At 38.1% G+C, this 22,754-nt stretch overlaps 1 protein-coding gene across 1 annotated transcript in view; it reads left to right on the forward strand.

Moving 5' to 3' along the window:
* Window positions 1-2,551: 2,551 nt before the first annotated feature.
* MRO (maestro) overlaps window positions 2,552-22,754 on the forward strand; it is a 64,905-nt gene continuing 44,702 nt past the window's right edge. The window contains exon 1 of the mRNA XM_044681574.1: window positions 2,552-2,694. Coding sequence (XP_044537509.1) covers window positions 2,552-2,694 — 143 coding nt within the window. The remainder of the gene's footprint in view (window positions 2,695-22,754) is intronic.

Consider the following 22,754-nt stretch of genomic DNA (forward strand, 5'->3'; position numbering starts at 1 on the left):
TCTGCTCTGGAGGAGGAAACAATAGTACAGAAATAAAATGATCCATGTGAATTTGGGAGGGATTAGGGAGAGGACATTTACAACTTACAACATAGATTAGGTGGCACTCTAACTCAGCCTTGAAGAAAGATAAGAATTCTGAGAGGCAGTAAGATGAGGAGGATATATTTTCCAGTAATAGAGAACAGCTTATATGCATGCCCAGAGGCGGGACATGGAATCTTGAGTTCTGGGAACAGCTAGTAGTTAATATTAGCTTGAAAAATGGAGTGAATAAAGAGGAGTAATGTGAAACAAGCCTGGAAAAGTTAAATTGTAGTTAGATGGGGAAGAATTTAACCACGAAGCTGGCACAATTTTTCTTAGAGTCAATAGAAGGCCAATAACAGCTTTTGATCAGAGGAGTATGATGGTTAGACCTGTTTCTTAGTTTTTTTTTTTTTTAAATTTTGGCAGTTGTGTGGAAGATGGATATGAGAGAGGAGATAGTAGAAACAGAAACACATCAGGAGGCCATTAAAATGATCCAGACAAGAGGTGAGGAGGGCCTGAACCAGGATGGTGGTTGTGTGAGTAGAAAGCAATATATAAATAATGTTGTGGAGTTGGAATCGATAGGACTTGGTAGTGATGTCAAATTGTAATTCAGAGAGTAGATAGCTTTGCTTTACCACTGATAAGTGTGAAAGTCCCTGATGCTTTTCCATTATACATAAAGGCAATTCTTGGTTTAAAAATTAATAATTCATTTAGATCATGTAGTATTCATATCAGGAGTGCAAAGATGGTTCAATGCCAAAGAAACAGTAAGAAACTGTAATATGTGACTCTACTAGCCAGAACCTGAGATTCTGAGTTTGCATGGTCCTGGTTCAGTATTTGGAACACATTGAATTATTCTTTTTGGTACATGACCACTGAAAACATCAAAATATGGCTCATTTCTAGGTTTCCACTTCAAAAAGAAAAGGGCCTTCGGTTCCTATATTAAATCAGGCTAATAGAACTTCAAAAATAGGATGATTGACTTTATTCTAGAGAAAAAATGCAAAGGACTCATATCTGAATCTACAAGACAGCTCTCCTTTTCTCTTTGGTGAGCCTTGGTCCCTTCCCAGTCTTGGCTACCCTTGTTGCTGCTATGATGCAGGTTCACACATTCCTTTTTAGCTTCCAGCTTGGCTCAGGCACCCTGTCTACTACACTAGGCCACTGCTCTGTCTACTGAGAAACTGGAGCTAGAGTTCTCTGATGCACATGGCTACTTGGAGGCAATGCACAGACTCCAAGGAACCAAGTTGGGAATCCCCTAACCTCTCAGCTTTTCTTTCTTTGCCCTAATTTCTCTTATAAAATGCAAGTCCAAGGGTAGGGTCCATATTTTGAATTAGCCACAAATTAAACAGTTATCTTCAGTGTGTAGTCAACAGGGCAACTCAGAGCCAGGCAAGAAATTCAGACCTTATCAAGAAAACATTATCAATGCTGATCAAAAGTCCTCATTACTGAGGCGATGAGGATTTTTATACTTTGGTCAGGGAGATATCATTAATGCTAGAATAAAGTCTTCATTATTATGGTCAAGGTGATCTGAGGATAATGTCCAAGCATACCCACCAGAAATAAATCATATCAATAAGAGAAGTCAGAGAAATCTTATAGTTGTATCAACACATGTGGAAAAAAGCCTTTAGTAGATATAGGTAAAATTATATGCTAGGCATTTTGTAAGTTTTTGGGAATACAAATGCAAATAAAACATGACAATCCTTACTTTCAAGAATTTTACATTCTAATGGGGGGAGATAACATTAAGGGGAGCTGGAAAGGGATGAAGGGAGCTATGTGAAACATCATGTTTTGGAGCTAGTGACTAGGAAGTGATATAAAATGTAATAACCACTTATGTAAAAAATCCTCATATATATTAGAATGGGAGGATTTTTCTGTAACATAAAAATTACTTATCTATAAATTAATTGGAATTTTATGCCATCTTTGCAATGGCTCAAACTATGATCATCAGATATCCCGCAAGGTATGTCTCTTCCATAATTGCTATTAAAATTGTTTTATAATATTTAAATAGATCATATGTATATTTCATCAAGTTCTTGTGAATATCTTTTTGCTATTTATTCCTTCTCATTTTTGGTAATGTCATATCTAGAAAGAACCACAGCACACATATTTGTATATCCTCCTATATAAATATTCTCATGATGAGAAATGAAAGCAGGTCATTGGATTGTTTATTGATCTTTATATACAGCATTCCATCTCTTGCCTACATCCTTTTGTATACACCATCTAAATAGTTCCCTCCAGCTTCATGTCTTCTGGCAAGTCAAGCCAAGGATTGGGCTCATCTTTCTAGTGGTTGTTTTTTCCAATAACACAGCAGATATAGAGAAGGCTCCTTCTGTAGTATAGCCAGTCCTAAGCAAGGACCCTTTCAAATTTACAAGACTGTTGCCAACCCTGCACATGTCCATTTCGAGATTGCTGCGTAGTTAGTTACCTATGACCAATCAAAGAAGTATCAATCAAAATGGACAGCCAGCCAGTGTCCCAGGTCAGCTCACTCACCTGTCCCATGAGAGCAGTCACCATGCTGTCAGGGCTAGAGAAGGCTACTGTTTCTCAAGTTCTCACAGGACATCTCAGAGTAATACTTGGAGAATTGAAAGAAGAGTGAGTGAGAGGGTAAGATCACTCCTTTTTAAAGGAGTCAGTAGCTTTCTTGATCAGTGGCCAATAAAGGGATTACTTTTCATTTCAAAATGCCAATACCCCTTCAATACCAAGCCATGTGTGCCTCCAAAGTCCTCAAAAGTTTCCAAAGGAACTCTAAGAGGACACTCCATGAGATAGCCCTATAGGGGTCAATTCCTGCTAAGCTGGACATATCACAGACATGTATGTCACACATGTGTATGTGCACATTCACACACATACAATACACTGTTGAGACAGATAGTCTATACAAAGGAACAAGGACAGGAGATGGAATGCTGTATAAAGGATCAGCAAGCAGCCCAAGTTGGCTAGAAGGAAAAGTATTCAGTAGGAAGAGAGTAGGAAGGGACAATGTATCACAAACAAATAAAATTGTACATTGGGATTAGGTTATGAAGGGATTTAAATTCCAAATAGAGGCATTTGTATTTTATTCTAATGGGTAATAGGAAGCCCTGAGAAGTTCCATGATCAGACCTGTACTTTAAAAGAGTATCACCTTATCAGCTATGGAGGTTGGATTTCAGAAGGGGAAGAATGGAGCCAAGTGACCCATTAGAAGTTTATCGTAATAGCTTGGGAGATAAGTAATTAAAGCTGAACTAGGAAGGTAAGCTATTTGAGTAGAGAGATGGAGTTGGCTGAAAGAGATATTGTAAATGTGGATTTGATAGATTTGACAATTGACTGGGTATGGAGAGAGTAAGAATAGTCATGGATGGTTATGAGGCTATGAATTCTTTATAATTAAAAAGATGGTTGTGCTCTCAACAGAAATAGGAAAGTTCAGTGGAGGAGTAGGTTTTGGAAGAAAGGTAATGAGCTCTGTTTTGGGCTTGTTGAATTTGAAATGCTTATGAGTTATCCAATGGAAAATGTTCAAGAGACCATTGAAGATAGGGAAAAGGATCTCAGAAGAAGACTGTGGTGGTGTCCTTGTCAGAAACAGGGCCACAGAGAAGAGAGAAGGTTTAGTGGGAGAAATAATGAGCTCCATTTTGAACATATTGAGTTTGAGTTGCCTCTGAGACACACAGCTGGAAATGTCTAATGGATATTTAGTGATGTGGCACTGAAGCTTGGGATAGAAATTAGGGCCAACTTTATAAATCTAGTATCGTCTTCATGAAGCTGAACCCACGAGAGCTGTTGAAATAACTGGAAAAGAGGGTGTAGACATACAGAAAAGGGCTAGATATACCTTGCAGATATACCTTGGGGTACATTGACATAGCTGGTATAGACTGCATGTTGATTCAGTCAAGGAGAAGGAGAAAGAACAGCCAGATAGGCAGGAGCAGAAATAGGAAACAGTGCTACAAAACCCCAGAGAGATGGGAGTGTTTAGCCAGTGTTGTTAAATTGCAGGTGATAGCACAAGCCAGTTTGGATGAAGAGTAGCAATTATACACAGATAGCAGTTAACAAAACTTTATTACTACCAAAAAAGAGAGGCAGAAAGTAAATGCCAGTGGGAACAGTCTGGTATGGTGGTAATAACGAAGGTAGCCCTTGGTAACCCCATCTTGTTTCCTGTTCCCTTGGTTTACTAGGCTCTTTGCCCTCTGGCTTCGCCAAAAACTGTAAAAGAAATGGACGTTCATTGCTATCAAATGAGGATAGCACACAGTACTATGGCTTTTGGGTGTGAACCATGCAGTGGAGCCATGATGGCAAACCTGTGTCATGTATGTAAAAAAGGGCATGCAGAGCCCTCTCTGTGGGCACCCCTGTAGTCACCTGCTAGAGTTCGTTACTAGGAAGCCAGAGGGACTCTGGTGGAGCTGCTCCCTTCTCCTGAGGACATTCCTCACTTCTCCCATCCCTCTGCCCAGCAGCCAACGAGAGTGCTTCCTCTCTTCCCTTTCTGGGGCAGCACTTGGTCTCTGAGGGCTGGGGCATGGCACTAGGTCTCTAAAAGGTTCACCATTACTGCAGTAGGGGTTTTTGCACAAAGGCCCAGGGTGTCTCAGGGCTCAAATTTGTGTAGAGTTTTAGACTGCTTGGGCCAACAAAAGACTCACTTGTCATCCACAGAGGAAGAGAGTTCAGATGAGTGAAATGAGGATATTTTCTAAATTGTCTGACAAGGAGTGAGGAATGAGGGGCAGAGACATAGAGAATTTCTCTCTTAACTTTGCCACCTCACCAGAGGCTGCCCTTTTCCTGGGTTTATTAACATTAGCTTAAGGGCAGTCCCTGGAGGAGGGGTAAGGAGACATACCAAATGAAATGGTTTCCCTGGGTTCTCATAGAAAGGTTAAGAATGGTGAGAAAATGAGAAAAAAAATATTGGAGGGAAGTCTAGGAGAGATCAGTTTTACTTGAGGGATGAGATCAGGAGCTACATTGTAGAAGGAGACGTGCAAGAGAATAAGTAGAAACCATCAGTTTAAACAGTTTTTCCCCTCTAGAAAAACTTTTTTTTTTTTTTTTGCCTGAAAGGGAGGGAGATTATAAAATTATAATAACCTGAAGGGATGATAAAGTCAAGTGAAGCTTTTGATAGGACCCACTAGAATTTGTGCTCTTATAACCTATAAGAACTCAGTGTCACCTAACCTAGTGACCAAGATGAGAAATCAGAATAAAACATTAGTAGGAATGTTTGGAGTAGCTGTGAAATTTTTGTGCTTAAAATTACACAAATAACAAGTAGCCAGAACCATTTCCTAGGGGCCTGCATACTTGTAAAGATTTTTTCTCTACTAAGAACTAAGCTTTACAAGATTTCACAGTATTCAAGCCACAAATTTGATGTATAGACTCAGGTAGGAGTCATAATAGATTTTTCCTAAGCTCCTTTAAGACCCTACAAGTCTGTAATGCCACGATTTTATTCTGCAGTACAGTCTATGAACATTCTAATCTAATGTGACATTTCACATTGTCTATTCTGATGTTATAAAGCTGTGATACTGGTAAAGTTAATTGGTTAGCTAGATCTATATAGAGATGTCATAACCTTTCTGAAAATTTAGTATCATAGCTCTTTATTCAACTTCTCTGAAGATTTAATATCATAGCTCTGTGTTCACATTAAGAGCTAAAGCTTAGGCAAATGGATGAGGAGCACATGGCTTAGAGATTTGATAGCTTTACACTGTCTGGGTTCATGTGTTGTTTGATTGCATGCTATTGCTGTTCCAACCAAGAAGCTATAAACAGAATATTTAGATATAATGCCTAAGAACAGAACTAGGAACTTAACCATAATTTCTGATACAATCCTGCAACATATCATTAAAGGGAAGGTTTGTGAGCATTTAGAAAAAGAAGTGGCAATCACAATAAGACAGCATGACTTCATCATAAAGGGTTCATTGCTCATGAACTTCATTTCCTTTTTTGACAGGCTTACGGTGGGTCAGAAGAATACTGTAAGTATATTATGCGTAGGCTTTGGCAAAGTATTTAACAAGTCTTTTTATCTTTGTGGACAAGATGAAGAAATGTGGGCTAGATGAAAACACAGGTGAATTTGGATCTAGTAGAATGGATTCAAAGGATTAAAAATTAATGGATGGATACCAACAATGGAGTGCATTCTCAAGTGGGATTCTCTAGGGATCTGGACTTGATCTTATGCTATTTAGCATTTTTATAAATGACTTGGATGAAGGCATTCTAATTAAATTTGCAAGAAATAAAGCTGGCTGGAGAGGTAGCTCTCACATTGCATAAAATAATAAGGGTCCAACATGGTTTTTAAAAGTTTGAATTCAACAGGGGCACAAAAGCACTGTTGGTGAAGTTGTGAAGTGGTCCAAACATTTTGGAGAACAATTTGAAACTATGCCCCAAAAGCTATACAATTATGCATACCTGTTGATCCAGCAATACCACTATTAAGTCTTTATCCCAAATAACTCAAAGAAAAAGGAAAAGGACCTACCTATAAATACTCTTTGTGACCCCATGGACCACAGTATGCCAGGTCCTTCTATCCTCTACTATCTTCTGAAGTCTGTCCAAGTACATGTTCATTATATCTGTGACTCTTTCTATCCATCTCATTCTCTGCTGTCCCCTATTCCTTTTGCCTCTAATCTTTCCTAAAATATGGGTCTTTTCCAATGAACTATATCTTTTAATTCTGTGGACAAAGTATTGAAGCTTCAGCTCGTTTTGACCTTCCAACGAATAGTCTGAGGTAATTTCTTTAAGTATTGACTGATTTGATCTCCTTGCTGCCTAAGGGACTCTCAAAAGTCTTCTTCAGACCCACAATTCAAAAGCATCAATTCTATGGCACTCAGCTTTCCTTAGAGCCCAGCTTTTATGGCCATACATTGCTCCTGGAAAAACCATAACTTTGATTATACAGACCTTTGTTGACAAGGTGATATTCTGCTTTTTAGTATGCTGTCCAGATTTGCCATAGCTTTCCTTCTAAGAAGCAAATATTTTTTAATTGGCTGCAGTCATGAAATTACTATCTGCAGTGATTTTTGAGCCCAAGAATATAAAATCTGACACTTTTTTCGTTCTTCTCCCTCTATTTGCTAGGAAATGATAGGACCAGTTGCCAAGTTCTTAGTTTTTCGATATTAAGATTTAAGACAGTTTTCACACTCTCCTCTTTCACTCCCAGCAAGAGGCTTCTAAATTCTTCTTTACTTTCTGCCATCAGAGTGATATTATCTACATATATGAGACTGTTGATATTTCTCCTGCCACTCTTAATTATGATTTTTGATTCATCCATCCTGAGATTTCACATGATATACTCTGCATATAAATTAAATAAATAAGGCGATAATATAAAGCCTTGTTGTACTCCTTTTTCTGATCTTAAACCTATTCCATGTTCAGTTCTGTTTCTTCTTGGCCCACATGTAGGTTCCTTAGGACACAAGAAAAATGACCTGATATTCCCAAAAAATGACCTGATATTCCCATCTCTTTCAGGACTTGCCACATTTTGTTGTAATTTACACAAAGGCTTTAGTATAGTAAATGAAGTAGATGTCTTTCTGGAAGTCCTTTGCTTTCTCCATAATCCAGTGAATATTGGCAATTTGGTTTCTAGTTCCTTTGCCTCTTTGAGAACCAACTTGTTTTTCTGGTAATTCTTGATTCATATATTGCTTAGCTTTGCAGAATCTGAAGTGTAACCTTGATGGTGTGCGAAATAAGCATAATTATTTGGTAGTTTGAATATTCCTTGGCATTGCTCTTCTTTAAGATTGGGACACAAACTGATCTTTTCCAATCCAGTGGCCACGATTGAGATTTCCAAATTTGTTGACATATCAAATGTAGCACTTTAACAGCATCATCTTTTAGGATTTTAATAGCTCAGCTGGAATTCTATTGCTTCCAATAGCCTTATTGTTAGCAATGCTCTCTAAGGCCCCCTTGATTTATTAGTAAGGACACAATTGTGGTTATTGGTGATGTTCAGATCTTTCTTGTATAGAAATTTTTTTTAATAGCAGCCCTTTTCATGATGTCAAAGAATTAGAACTTGAGGGGGATGCCCATTAATTTGTTAATGGTTGAACAAGTTGTGGTATATAATAGTGATAGAATACTCTCATGCTGTAAGAAATGAGAAAGGATGACTGATGCCTTGCGAAGCAAGAAGAACCAGAACATTGTACATAGTAACAGCAATATTATAATGATAATCTACTATGAGAGACTTAACTACTCTGATCAATACAGTGATCCATAACAATTCCATAGAACTCATAAATGAAAAATGCTCTCTACTTATTTAGAGAGAATCAACTAATTCTGAGTGCAGGTGGAAGTATATTTTTTTCCACTTTATTTTTATTGTTTTTTTAGGGTGGTGGGGAGCAACATGATTAATAAGGAAATATGTTTTGTATGACTTCACATGGATAATGAGTATCATATTGTTTGTCTTTTAATGGGTGGGGAAGGAGCAAGGGAAGAGGGAATTTAGAACTCAAAAAAAATTAATGTTTAAAAAAAGCCATAAGTCAAGGAGCACTCAATTTCTATTATATGACAGGAACTGTGCCAAGTGCTGGGAATACAAATACAAGCAGGAAAAAAAGCTCCAGCCCTTAAAGAGCTTATATTCTACTATAGGAAGACATTACATTAACAGGATGTGTAAAGGGGCTCAAGGTATACATGAGGGGGCTTTGGTGGAGGATTCCTGGAGAGTGAGGAGTGGAGTCTGGAGAGTAATGAAGACATGACTAACTTGGGCGTTTTCTTTTAAATGGAAGTTCTGGGAGGAACCAGTTAATCAGAGACCTTGGGGCAAAGAATATTTCCAGTGTGAGAAGTCCAAGGGTGGAGTGAAGTTCCAGAATGAGGAGGCTTCTGGGGTGTGACAGAGAAAGTCCAGATAATGGAGCTAGAGAGGAACAAAGATAAAACTGGCCCATGTGCTTTACTTAAAAAAAAAAAAAAAAAAAAAGGGATTCTAGAACAATGGAACAAATTGAATAAGGTGAACTTTAATAGGAATAAATATCTTACACCTGGGTTTAGAAAATTGACTTCATAGTTACTGGATCAAGGAGATATAGCTAGACAGTGGCTTGTGAAAAATATTTGGAGATTTTTGTGGAATGCATGTCAATGAATGTGACTCAGCAGCCAAAAAAAAGCTAACATAACTTAAGGCAGAATTAAAAGAGGAATAGTGTCCAAAATTAGAAAGGTGAAAGTTTTATAGTACTCTCTTGAGGTTAGATCACTTTTGGTTCCACTCTGTGCACCAATTTTAAGGGGGACATTGTTTACCTGGAGAGCAACCAGAGAAGTATAATCAAGATGATCATAGGATCATAGATCTAAGCCTGGAAGGGACTTCACAGGCAATCTAGTTCAATGCCTTAATTTTACAGTTGATTTAACTTGGGCCCAAGGAAGTTAAGGGATTTGCCCCAGGTCACAGAAGATGTAAGTATCAGAGGTAAAATTTGAACCCAGGTCCTTTGACTCTAGTGCTATCTTCCTAAAGGACTTTGACAAAATATATAATGAAGGAATGGGGAATACCTTTTTCCTAAAGAAAAGAAAGACTTAAAGAGAACACAACAGATTTGAGTGTTTTATAGGCTGCCACATAAAAATGGGTTTTATATTATTTTTCTTGGGACTGTTGTGAGGAAGATAAGATTAGTTATTGATTAGGTATTAAGTTGTATCTAGCAGGAAGGAGCTGGAGCTGGGAATTCCAGGATGGAATGAGGCAGCAGGAAGAAGTGACTTGTGCTCTGAGAAGGACTCCATTGGGGGTTAACACAAACTCAGAGTAAAAGGACATCCTGTATCCTGATTTTCCCCTGGGATCCTGAGCGGTGGCATCTAGCAAAGAGAGAAGATCAACAGTCCTGTGTCAAGGAAGAGGAGAAAGTTTGAGATCTGGTGGACAGCATTTCAAGCAAACCTACTTGGTACCTGAGACCACCTTGGCTCTTGGCATCCAGAGATTATCAGTGGATTGCAGTGAGAATCCCAAAGCCACAAAGCCCCTAGCTGAGCTGCTTAAGCTTGGCAGGTTCCAGGTCTGAGGCAGTCACCCAGAGACTCCACTGCTCCTTGGGCCCTGTCAGTTTAGATTACTAAGTTAGTGTAGAAAAAAGTCTTTCCTTTCCCTGTGGGTTATGTCATTAGATTTAAGGTTTTAGAGTAGATATCCCTATCCCACCTTTTAGTTGTTCATAATTAAACCTAGTTATATTCTGTTACCTTGTCTGTTGGATTCAAAGCCTCTGGCCCAGGATGACAGTTGGACAACTGTTCCTTTTTCAGTTAGGAGCAGCTTGGCTGTTCTGATGCCCATGTCCAGGTCTAGTCTCTCATAAACTCCAGTGTGTGTACTCACAATCACCTAGTTTTATTTATAATATCCCTGGTGACCCCATTACCTTACTTATATTTCCTACAGGTCACATAGGAAAAAAAAATCTTTGGATCAAATTTCTCGGGTAAGTAGATGTAAAGATATAAAGAAGAGCTTAAATGTAACATAGAGTGGGCTGTTCCTGTTGTGTGGCTTGAAAAGATGCAATATAGACAGTTATAATATTTTCTCCCTTAACCCTTCTCTAAGGGAGGTTTTTATTCCTGCCAGGAAAGGAAGAATGAGTTTGGGACTGGAAGTCAACATTCTGTTATCTTTAGAGGGAGAGGGGGTACCAGAGTAGAATATATCTATCTGCTCCCTTAAATATTGTTAGTCTAAGAGATATGATCAGGTTCCACCTAACTGCTGCTCTCTGTCATTATTGAGGGGAAGGAGAACCCCAAACTTTGTCTCCAAGGCTTGATCCCTTTCCCACCTAAAAGCACTTTCTCAATGGACACACATAGCAAATAGAAAACAAACAAACAAACAAAACCCCATTTATCTAAATTGGTAGTAAAACAGACATCAGAGAAGGTATACATAGGAAGATATATACCAGACAATACAGAATGGAGGAACTCTCTTATTGGGAGTGAGATAACTCAATTCAGTCAAGAGAGAGTGTCTGGATCTTACCCAAGGAGAAACTCCTTGAAGTCTCTAGAGTAGCAAGCTTGGGATAGGAACATGATGGAAACTGACAGCCTCTTTCATGTTTTCTCAGGGTCTTTTCCTTCACCACTCTGAAGTGGGGTTAGGTTTGGTTTTTTCCATTTTCTTTATTGAAGTTGAAATCCAAAAATGACAAGTGATTTGACTCTTCAAGAGTCTTTAAGAAGATGTGAAGATTAAAGAACCTGACAGGGACTAGCTTTGAAAAGTACCAAAGGGGATTGTTCAAGAATTCTTTAAGAGGGGGCAGCTGGGTAGCTTAGTGGATTGAGAGCCAGGCCTAGAGACGGGAGGTCCTAGGTTCAAATCTGGCCTCAGACACTGCCCAGCTGTGTGACCCTGGGCAAGTCACTTGATCCCCATTGCCTAGCCCTTACCACTCTTCTGTCTTGGAACCAATACACAGTATTGATTCTAAGATGGAAGGTAAGGGTTTAGAAAAAGAAAAAAAAGAATTCTTTAAGAATTCTTTCACTGCTTTTTGGAAGGTAAGGGTTTAGAAAAAGAAAAAAAAGAATTCTTTAAGAATTCTTTCACTGCTTTTCAACTCTGCCCTACCCCTCACACAAGGTAGGACATTCATCTTCACCAAGAAGGAGAGTCCCATACCAATGAGCTGTGAGAAGTAGATTTGGACTTGTTGTAAAGAGAAACACAATTGGAATTGGAGTTGCCTTGGTATGTAGTTGGTTCTCTTTCATTAAAAATTTTAAAAAGAAAGAAGAATGACTATTGATTTCTTAAAGCCCTTACTTTCTGTCCTAGTAACAACTCAAGGACAGAAGGGCAAAGGCCAGGCAAATGGGGTTAAGTTATTTGTCCAGGGTCAAATATCTATCTAAAAAGTGTCTGAGGTCAAATTTGAACCAAGATCCTCTCAAGTCTAGGTCTAACTCTCTATTTATTGTGTTGCCTTGGTGCCACAGAATGACCATTTATTTTATTTTATTTTAAAAAACTTTTATCTCAATGTTAGAATTCATATAAAGTATGAATTTTTTAGTTTTTAGTTTTAGGGCAGAAGAGAGCTAAGGGCTGGACAATGTGGAGTTAAGAAACTTGCTCAAAGTCGCATAGCAAGGAAGTGTCTGTGGCCACCTTCAACCCCAGGCCCTCTGGTCTCCAATCCATGATCTCTATCAACTTAACTACCTAGCTGCCCATTGACCATTTATTTTAAAGGGGATATTTTATACTCAGGTACAGGACTTTGAAGGTTCCTTCTTCCTCCGTGGCTGTTAAAAGTGCAACACCATCTGGCCACAATATAAAATAATTTAGTCACTAGGTTCAGTCTAAAATAATTTGTCAATTTATAGCTTTTATTGGCATCTGAATAGATTTCTGGGGCTAGTTTCTTATCAGAATATCTTCAAAAATTTTGCAGGGCAACTGAACAAGTGACTGAACCTCTTTCTGCCTCAAATTTCTCATCCTGGAGAAGAAAAAGTGGAAAGATCACTGGGCTGTTAATAAAGAGACTTCAGTTCTTGACCCAGCTCCAACACCGGTTATCTGCAATCCCTTGGATATTGAACTTCTCTTTGCTACAGCTTCCTCTTCTCTAATGTAAAGATGTTGAACTTGGTGTTTCTTCCCAGCTCTACATCTTATGATTCCTTAAAGCAAAACACCAAAAATTGAAATCATCAATTATAGAACTACATATCATTTTATAAATCTGTAAAATTCTCTGCATAATCTCTCTTCATTCAGGCAGTATTGGTAGAATCATGTATATGTGATCCCTAGAACAACAAGCTACAGAAGGGCTCAAAATACTAACCCCTCAGTTTAGAGAAATGTATCAAAGCAGGTTTTATAGGGTGGGAACCAAAATGACAAATAAAAGTGCCCTAATAATCCTTTATGTGCATAGCACCTTTGTAGACATTATTTCATTTGGTCTTCAGTTTAACCCCAAGAAGTAGGCTGTGAAAACATTATCATCTCCTTTTTCAGATAAGAAAACTTAGTATGTCTAGCTCCAGAGAAAGAATTGAGAAATAGAAATAAGTAAGACAGAGTTTTATATATAATATATATCTTTTTGTTAAATGATGCTTTCTCTAATGAGGGAGGGGAAAGAGCTAACTGAATACCTTAATATTTTAAATGTTACAACAAATAAATTAGTTAAAAAAGAAAAAGAAAACTTAGAACAAGAGTGGTTAAGTGTCTTGTCTAAAGTCAGGCAGTTGGAGGTAGTGGAGTCGTGATTCAAATCCAGGAATTCTGACTTTTAAGTACAGTGCTTTTCCCACTAAAATTATATGGTCAGTTCATTGCTACTAGTCAAACTGTGTTGGCTGAGATGTCACAAGTACAGACCACAAAATCATGACATAAACCAGCCTGCAACATGAACCCAGTGTTTCAAATGTTTCTATTATATATGCCAATTCTCTCTATTTCAGACACATAGGAGAATGCCAAACCAAGTGACTAAAAAACATTAGAAATAAATGAGTCCTTCTATAGCTATCTCCATGAAGGACTATATGTAGCAGTTAGGGAAGAGATATGAAGACACTGCATTCTTGGCAATTTATTGGGTTTCTTGGCAATAGAGTCTTTTGGGCTGATCCCCACATTGTGTAGTTCCTTCCTTGCATCCCTTTCTGTTCCAAGCTGCCAGAGATGAAAATAGATGACCCGAAGGCCAGAAAATTGGGAGTTAACTGTCGGAATTTTTAATTAGAATGATGTTTCAGATGATGTTTAACTTCCTAAGCAACAAAGATATGGTGAAGAATTTCCCAAAATAGCACAGTCTTGTTCTTCCAAGACTAGCAATGCCAGTCCTATTTCATCTCTTTTTGGCAACTGTGTTGTCTATGTAGGACCATAGATTGAGAGTTAGAATGGCTCAGAAGGTGCGACTGTAATCATGGTCCCAGGATGAGTATTTCCCTGAAGGATAAGGTTGACACTAGTGTGGTTCTTTGGATATCTTTCCTTTGTCACTGAATCCCATGTCAAAGAGACCCAAACTGCCCCTTTCATAGATTTCCACTCCATATTCCACTTCCCTGGGACGCAGAACTTGTTGAGATAGCTCTGTAGCTGGGCTAACTTCATATAGCAAACCAAGCAAATTCTCTAGGCAAAAATTTTAGGGAGCAACAGATCACTCTTGTCCTTTCTCTGTGAAAACTACAAAAAAAGACTAGAGTAAAATGGAAAGAATGCTAGTCAAAAGATCCCAATTCAAATCCCAGATTTGTTACTTAGTACCTATGTGGTCTTTAAATTTTTCTAAAATTTAATTTAATTAAAAAAACAAAACAACAACCCTTACTGTCTATCTTAGAATCAATACTGTGTATCGGTTCCATGGCAGAAGAGTGGTAAGGGCTAGGTAATGAGGGTTAAATGATTTGCCCAGTCACATATCTAGGAAGTATCTGAGGCCAGATTTGGACCTAGGACCTTCTGTCTCTAAACTTGGCTCTTAATCTACTGAGTTACGAAGTTGCCCTCTACCTTTGTCATCTTCATTCTTTGTCTTAGTTTCCTATTTGTAAATGATGAAGTTGGACTAGATGATCTCCAAGGTCCCTTCTAAATCTATGATACTATGATCCCAGAGGTAACCAAATACCCAATTTTTCTCTTTTATATCAAATCCTGGAAGTTCCTTAGAAATATAAGTGCTAGAAGGGATCTCCAAAGTCTTCTGATTCAGATTTCTCATTTTATAGATGAAGAAAGTGAAATTCAGAGGTGAAGGAACTCATCAATGATAATATGACAAATATGTACAGGAACTGTGGTTTGAACCCAGATCTCCCAACTCCCAGTCGGTTGCATTTTCACTAGACCTCATGACTTTTCTCACTCTGAAGAGAAAGATACTATTCTAGGATCATGGGAAGGGGAGAGGAAATAAGAAGCTAGAATTTCTTTAACTGTGATGCTAGATGGAAGCATAATTACAACTACTTCCCCAATCATGAAAAATAAATCAATTTTAGGGATTGAGCTCATATGCACTGGTCTGAATAAAGAGGCAGAGGAATAGAAAATCCTCATGGTCTAGATGTGTGCTGCCTGGATCAGCAAAGAGCCTGAGAAAAGTATACCTATCCACATACTAACTTCTACTATCAGATGGAAATGGTATAAAGCAAAGGAAAAGATGGCTTTCTAAGCTGATACTACAGTTTTAAAAAAATGACTAATGGTTTTCACCTTCTTTTTAGAAAGGAAATTCAGGAATGTAGTGATAGTAGCATATAAAAGCAATGGTTAAAGTTTAAGTAAGTTTATTTTATCTGATGTACTGTGCCTTCTTTGAGATTTGATGATATCTGTATACTGTGCTGCTGTGAATTTTTTTTAGAAACATCAAAAATGGAGACATTATATATTGAATGTCCATGTCATGTATTCAGCTAGTGCCCCCTCTCTCCCAGTTTTTGAATTTAATTTTGCTTCATTTTGTTTCATCCAACTTTTAAAAAATGCCTGCCCTGTATAGGATATTGCTTGGTGCTGGGGCTGCTACAAAATCTATTATGAGACACAGTCCTTGGCATCATGGAGCATATACTATATAAGACATGAACACATATAACTGCAATACATGATATTACCTAGTAAGTGGATTAGAGAGTTTTGTGAAATACAGATGTAGAAGGCCATTATCAACCAGAAGATTAAGAACTAGCTTCATGATGGTGTTGGCTTTGGACTTTGAAGGATGGACAGAAATTCCACAGGTAAAGAAGGGGGGGGAGGACATTCCTAGATATGGGGAACATCCTGAGCCAAGGCACAGGGACAAGTAAACACAGTATATGTTTAGGTGTCAGAGAACTGACTGTGTAATAGGAGAGTGCTTGCAGGAAAGTAATACATTACATTAGTTTCATTTATTAAAGGGCTTTAAATGCCAGGCAGGAGAGAGCCAAAGAAGATTTTTGAGTGGGGAAATGACACGACCATATTATGTAAAAAAAAAAAAATTATTCCAGTACTGGTAAGAAGAATAGATTGAAAGGGAGAGAGAATTGGGGACATAGGTAGTTATTGCAGTAGGCACAGGAATAGAGAGGAAGGGATAGTTGTAAGATGGAATCAGCAGAACCTGGTAATTGATTGGCTGTGAGAGGTAAGGAAAAAGGAAGAATCAAAAACCAAACTTTGATACTTACAACCTGTATGACAAAAGGTAAGTTACTTAACCTATTGAACCTTAATTTCCTTATGTATAAAAATGGGAGATTGGACTAGATGACCTTTAAAGTCTGTTCAGGTTCTTAATCCTGTAATAACTCCAAGATGATGAACATGGAAGACAGGTTAAATGGTGATTTACAAACAGAAATAGTAAAGTCAGAAAGAAGCAGAGGTTTTAGGATGAGGATAATGAGCTTAGTCTTGGACACATTGAGGTTGAGAATGGACATCCAGATAGAAATATTTTATGGCCATTTGAAAATATGGGTGGGTCTGGAGCTTAGAGGATAGTCAAGACTGCCTGTATAAGAATGGTAGTTGAAACTAAGGTAATGAACAAGATTACTGAGGAGGGGGGACAAAGAGAGAGGGGGGAGGGGAGAGAAAGAGAGAAAGAGAGAAGGGGGAGAGGGAGGGAGAGAGAAGAAATAGAGTGGGAGAGAGAGAGGAGAGAAGACAGAGAGAAGGAGAGAGAGACAGATAAAGAATGAGAAGACTAAAAATAGATTTCTGAGGGAAAGAAGTCATAGAAGAAAGAAAATGATTGTTGGAGGTGGGTTCTGGAGCAGATGAAGGGCTCAAGTAGAAGATCTAGCTTTACTGAGGAGTTTAGATAATTCTGTGACCAAAAGGAAGGAAGGAAACATGTTTGATGATGTTGAGATGTTTATATCAATAAGAGATAGGAGGGAGGCAGCTGGGTAGCTCAGTGGATTGAGAATCAGGCCTAGAGATGGGAGGTCCTAGGTTCAAATCTGGCCACACTTCCCAGCTGTGTGACCCTGGGCAAGTCACTTGACCTCCATTGCCCACCCTTACCACTCTTCCACCTAGGAGCCAATACACAGAAGTTAAGGGTTTTAAAAAAAATAAGAGATAGGAGGCTGAGAGAGCTTATGGCAGATATCCTTGATGTTCTCAATAAAGTAAGAGTCTATTAGGCCATCAGTTATAAATTTATAATAGTATGGGTAGCATTGAAGGAAGGGAGAAAATATTTGCAGCAGATGTTATGGGATTGAGATAGGGAGGTTATAGAGATGGAGAAGAAGGGTTTTTGAGTAGCAGCAGTCTAGGGTTATACTTCTATTCATTTATGATCTTCTCAATGTAGAAACTCAATAAGTGTTACTGAGCATATCCTACAGACTCCTTGGTATTTTGTATGACTTATTCATATTTTCTCACAAATCCTCCATAGAATCTACCTAAAAGTCCTGGGGACTCTCTGCTAGACCACTTGACATTACATTGGATGTGGATTGTCTATCAATTTTCTCTCACTTATGCTACATGATTGATCACTTACTTTTTTAGTCATATCTGACAGTTTCTTTTATATTGCTTCATGTAATCAATATGTAGTTGTTAATGGAGAACACTGATAAGGGGTCTTTCCTGTAAACTTGACAAATTTATAAACTTGTTTGAGACTTTGAATAGATATGCTCATGAACAACTTTGAGGAGATTGGTACAATTCTAAATTCAATAACTCTGGGTTCTAACCTAGAGAGAAATGGATAATTAATGGACAGTATTAGTATCATGGAGAGAGAACCAAAGACCTTTACTTTGTCCACAGTAACCATTAGTTATTTGTATAGGGTAGATCTAATAAGTAGGGAGTAACCTGCCTAACAACCACAAGTGTATTTTGCTTTTAGGGTACATTAAGTTATTAGGGAAATGCTATAAGATTGGTTACCTATTTATGTTTCTTTGGGAAAAAAGGCAAGATTCATCAAAAAGGGAAAAGAATTTTGATTGTATGAATCTCTTAAGTAATTTTTGCACTTAATGGGGGTGGTGGGTAATGAAGATTGTCCTGTATCCAATATGCATTATGACATTGAATACTTATACTATATCTGAGGACCTTTAACCATGATCTATGGAGATCATGGTATAAATGGTTTGCATGAGCAGTCAAAAAGGGGAGATTGTTGAAAGATGGTGGCCGAGGAGTACTGTGAAAGTAGAAGTGGGAAGCAAAGAATTTGTCTATCTGTCCTCCTTACTTTTGAATCACTTGAGAGTGAGAGGGGAGTGTTGTGAAGTATATAGTGTACTCAGAAGAGAACTAGTTTCCTACTAAAACGAAAAGGTAGAGAAGTTGGAAATGTAGTAGGGGCAGTTGTTGATACTATAGCATATAGTGTAGGATTGGACATATTGAATCAGGTCTAGAGATACAATAGATGTATTCGTTTAGCTGAATGATCAGTCAGCAACTATTTATTAAGCACCATGTTGTGCCTGGTACTCTACTAGGCACTGGGGATGTGAGGGCAAAAAATGAAACCAGCTATTGGGGAAGACAATGTACACATAGATGTAAATGCTAGGTGGTGCTGGCAATTAAGACAGGCTGCACAGATTTAAGTCTTCGATTCAAGTTATATGTCCAAACCTCAACCCAAATCCTGAAATCTATTCTAATTACCAATGCTTCTCTCTAGACTAGGTGACAAAGATTAGGGATCCAGAAAAACTCATGTGAAAAAGTTGCAAGAACATTCAAGGGAATTCTGTCATCAGGCAATCTGATAGATACAATAGATGTATTTGTTTAGCTGCTTTGCTCCTTTGGAGTCTGGTATTCTTACTAGATCATGGTTTTACTTCTAGGGCTATTTTTTTGGGGTTTGGTGCTGGGTCTGAAATTAGGGAGACTCATTTTTGTGAGTTCAAATCTGGCCTTAGAAACTTATAGCTATGTGATCCTGGGCAAGTTATTGAACCCTGTTTGCCTTAGCTCTTCTTCTGTAAAATAAACTAGAGAAGGAAATGGCAAACCACTCTAGTATCTTTGCCAAGAAAACCTCAAAATGGGTCATGAAGAGTCAGACATGATGGAAACGACTGGACAAAAACAATAATCTGGGCTCTAGATTATTTGCCAGACTTTAAACAATCTATTACCAGTTCTCTCATTTTGGATCCCAAGACCCCAGCCTAACCATAATAGACAAGATGTTTTTCGTCTCAGGAAGGGAAATTTTGCACTACTCTTATTCCCCTTTCCCATTTGAATTTCTGTTGGTTCAACAGTTTTATTACATTTAACAGCTTGAAAAATAAAGTAAATATTTATAACAAATGTTAATACTTCCTAAGCCCAGAGAAAAGCAGGAAAGTTTGAAGTGAGTAAACAATCCATATACATTCAGCTCTTTCTAGAAGGAAGGACAAGAGAGGGGCCAGCTGTGGCTTGTGTAGCTTAATCATTCTCATTGCTCTGTTTCAGGACTGATCCCAACCTCTCATGACTTCCTAGCCAGTCTCCATGCCTCTGCATGGGTGTCTCCTCTTCTCCCTGTTCTTTTTATCGCTTGTTTGACTTTTGTGTCAGGATCAGTAGCACTCTGAGTAGTCTGTCCCTAGGTCAAATCTTAAGCCCCCATGGAGTTCAGAGAAGGCTGGGAAAAAGATGCCATAGCCAAACCTTTTGGTCTACAAATATATGCAAAATAAACACAAGGGATTTTTTGGGGAGAAGGCACTGACAGCTGGAGTTAGGAAAAAACTCATGTGGAAAGTGGCATTTAAACCATTATGTTGTTGGAGGTAGATGGTAGGGGAGATTCATGTACAGGCTCGAGGATGCTGAGTCCTTGCATTTAGGGGCCAGCTGGAAAAAACAGACTTCCTGGGGTTGGCATTATTAGGTAGTACTAAACCGTGTTTTCAATGTGAAGTTCCAGGTTGATGACTCACAAATGTCTTTAATCTTAGGTTCAACATAGGAAAAGAGAATCTAAGAAGGTTGATAAAAGTGAAGAGTCAACCACTAGAGGTTATATAGTGACTAATTCTTCAAAACATGGTCATACTGTGGCCAACTGGGCCTCTGTTTCCAATACATGAGCCTGGGCACTGAGTTGCAAGGTTCTAGCAGTACCATTTTTCAAAGGGAGGTCTAGGTTTGTATCTTCTCTAAGGTTGGGATAAGAGGAGTCAGACCAAGATTCCTTCTATGATTCTGCCACAATAGGATCCAAGCCCAAAGTCCTTAAGATGGAAGTTTATAATTGTCTAAAATTAAGCCTGGACTTAGGAAAGACCACCATTTTTTAGATGACTGTGGGGCAATGGACAGACCTCATGTCTGAGGATGTAGAAGAAACCCTGGTGGAAATCCTGAAAAAGAATTGAAAAAGGAAGCACTCAAACAATCCATCTGAGAAAGCCTCACCAGCTCAGCAAGAAGGGGATGAGTAGGTGCCTACTTTCCTTAGCAATAAAGTATAGATTTGTGTTTGCCACATTCCTGGAAAGTGTCACAACTAGGATTTGAACCTGGCACTTCAGACCTCAGATCCATGGCTCTTTCTATTGTATCACTCATTTATTCAAAAGCATTTATTAATTATCTATTGTATGCTAGATACTAGAAACAACAAGAAACCCCATGGCATTCTATCTCCTAAAGCAGTGGTGGGCAAACTACAGCCCACAGGCCAGATGCGGGCCCCCTAAAATGTTCTATTGGAGGTGACATTATTCCTAATCTGACAAATACAATGAGTAGGATACAATACAATGAAATTTTGAAAGAGTTGCCTTAGAAACAGATTGACAGATGAGCATTTCCTTTCCTTTGGCCCTCTCTTTAAAAAGTTTGCCCATCACTGCCCTAAAGGAATTATATATGATTTTTTATTCAAAGATATTTTATTTTCCTAATTATATGTAATGAAAATTTTCCACATTTTTTTTTAAATTTTAAGATCCAAGTTGTCTCCCTCCTTTTTTTCCTTCCTCTATCCTGTAGATAGTAAGCAATTTGATCTGGGCTTTTCATGTATTATCATACAAAACATACTTCCATATTGGTCATTATTGTAATAGAATACTCATATAAAATGAAATCCCCCAAATAAGAACACAAATAAACTTAAAAGAAAAATCGCATGCTTTGATCTGCATTCCATTTCTAATAGTTCTTTCTTTGGAGGTGGATAGCATTTTTTGTTCTAAGTCTTTCAGAATTGTCCTGGATCATTTTATTGTTGAGAGTAGCTAAATCTTACACAGTTGATCATTGTACAGTCTGCTGTTACTGTGTACAATGTTTTCCTAGTTTTGCTTATTTCACTCTGCATCAGTTCATGTAGGTCTTTCAGGCTTTTTCTGAAATCATCCTGTTTGATATTTCTTTTTTTTTAAATATTTATTTCATTTTATTTTTTGCATTTTAAATTTTATTTTTTAGAAAAATTTTCCATGGTTCCATGATTCATGTTCTTACTTTCCCTTTCACCCCCCCCAATGTAACTATTGAAAATGATAAAGGCTGATATTATGAGGAAAAATAATATTTTAATTTCCATGGCCATGTTGGTAAAAATATATATGACCATGCCTGACTATTTATTTTTTATTTTTTTATTTTTTTTATTTTTTTAAACCCTTGTACTTCGGTGTATTGTCTCATAGGTGGAAGAGTGGTAAGGGTGGGCAATGGGGGTCAAGTGACTTGCCCAGGGTCACACAGCTGGGAAGTGGCTGAGGCCAGGTTTGAACCTAGGACCTCCTGTCTCTAGGTCTGACTCTCACTCCACTGAGCTACCCAGCTGCCTCCCCCCGCCTGACTATTTTTAAAAATGCTGCCCATCCGCATTTCCTCCCATCTTCCTTCAGTAGCCAAAGAGATTGTCTCAAGGCCAATCTCCAAATTTAAGCTGCGCTGTACGTAGGGGACATCACTATGCCCAAAACTGGAAACCCATTAGATCACGGAAAATGTAGTTTCAAAGTCCCCCACATGTCCACAGGAAGTTTGTAAAATACTTTTAAATGGGACCCTCTGAATTCCAAATAACACATTTCCCCCTGAGATCTGGCAAAAAAAAAAAAAAAAAAAAAAGATTGGTCCTTTTTTTTTTTTTGGTGGATCTGTAAACATAGTCTACTTCGAAATTTCAGGAATATGGGGATAAAAGAAAAGGATAAAAACTAGCCGCATTGATAAAGAGCCAATTTTGGGCAGTCTCCTATTGGCATAAGAGTGTACATTCAAAAACAAATGCATTCAACTCAATTTCAACTCTCCATAGTTCAATCAACTGCACCCCAAAGTTCAATTTTGATCTTCATGATCCATTGAAGGCTCTTCAGGCACCTTCATGGTGCCTTCACCAAACAGGTTCGTTGTCTGGATTCTGAGGAGATGGCAAAATCCTTATCCTGAAATTACTCTCAAAAGAATTTAAACTTTACATTATAGATTATAAAACATACATTTCCTTCTAAGAATTATACATTTCCCCCTGAAATTACTCCTAAAAGAGTTATATATATATATATGTGTA

Source organism: Gracilinanus agilis, chromosome 1, assembly GCF_016433145.1.
Source record: "Gracilinanus agilis isolate LMUSP501 chromosome 1, AgileGrace, whole genome shotgun sequence".
NCBI lineage: Eukaryota > Metazoa > Chordata > Mammalia > Didelphimorphia > Didelphidae > Gracilinanus > Gracilinanus agilis.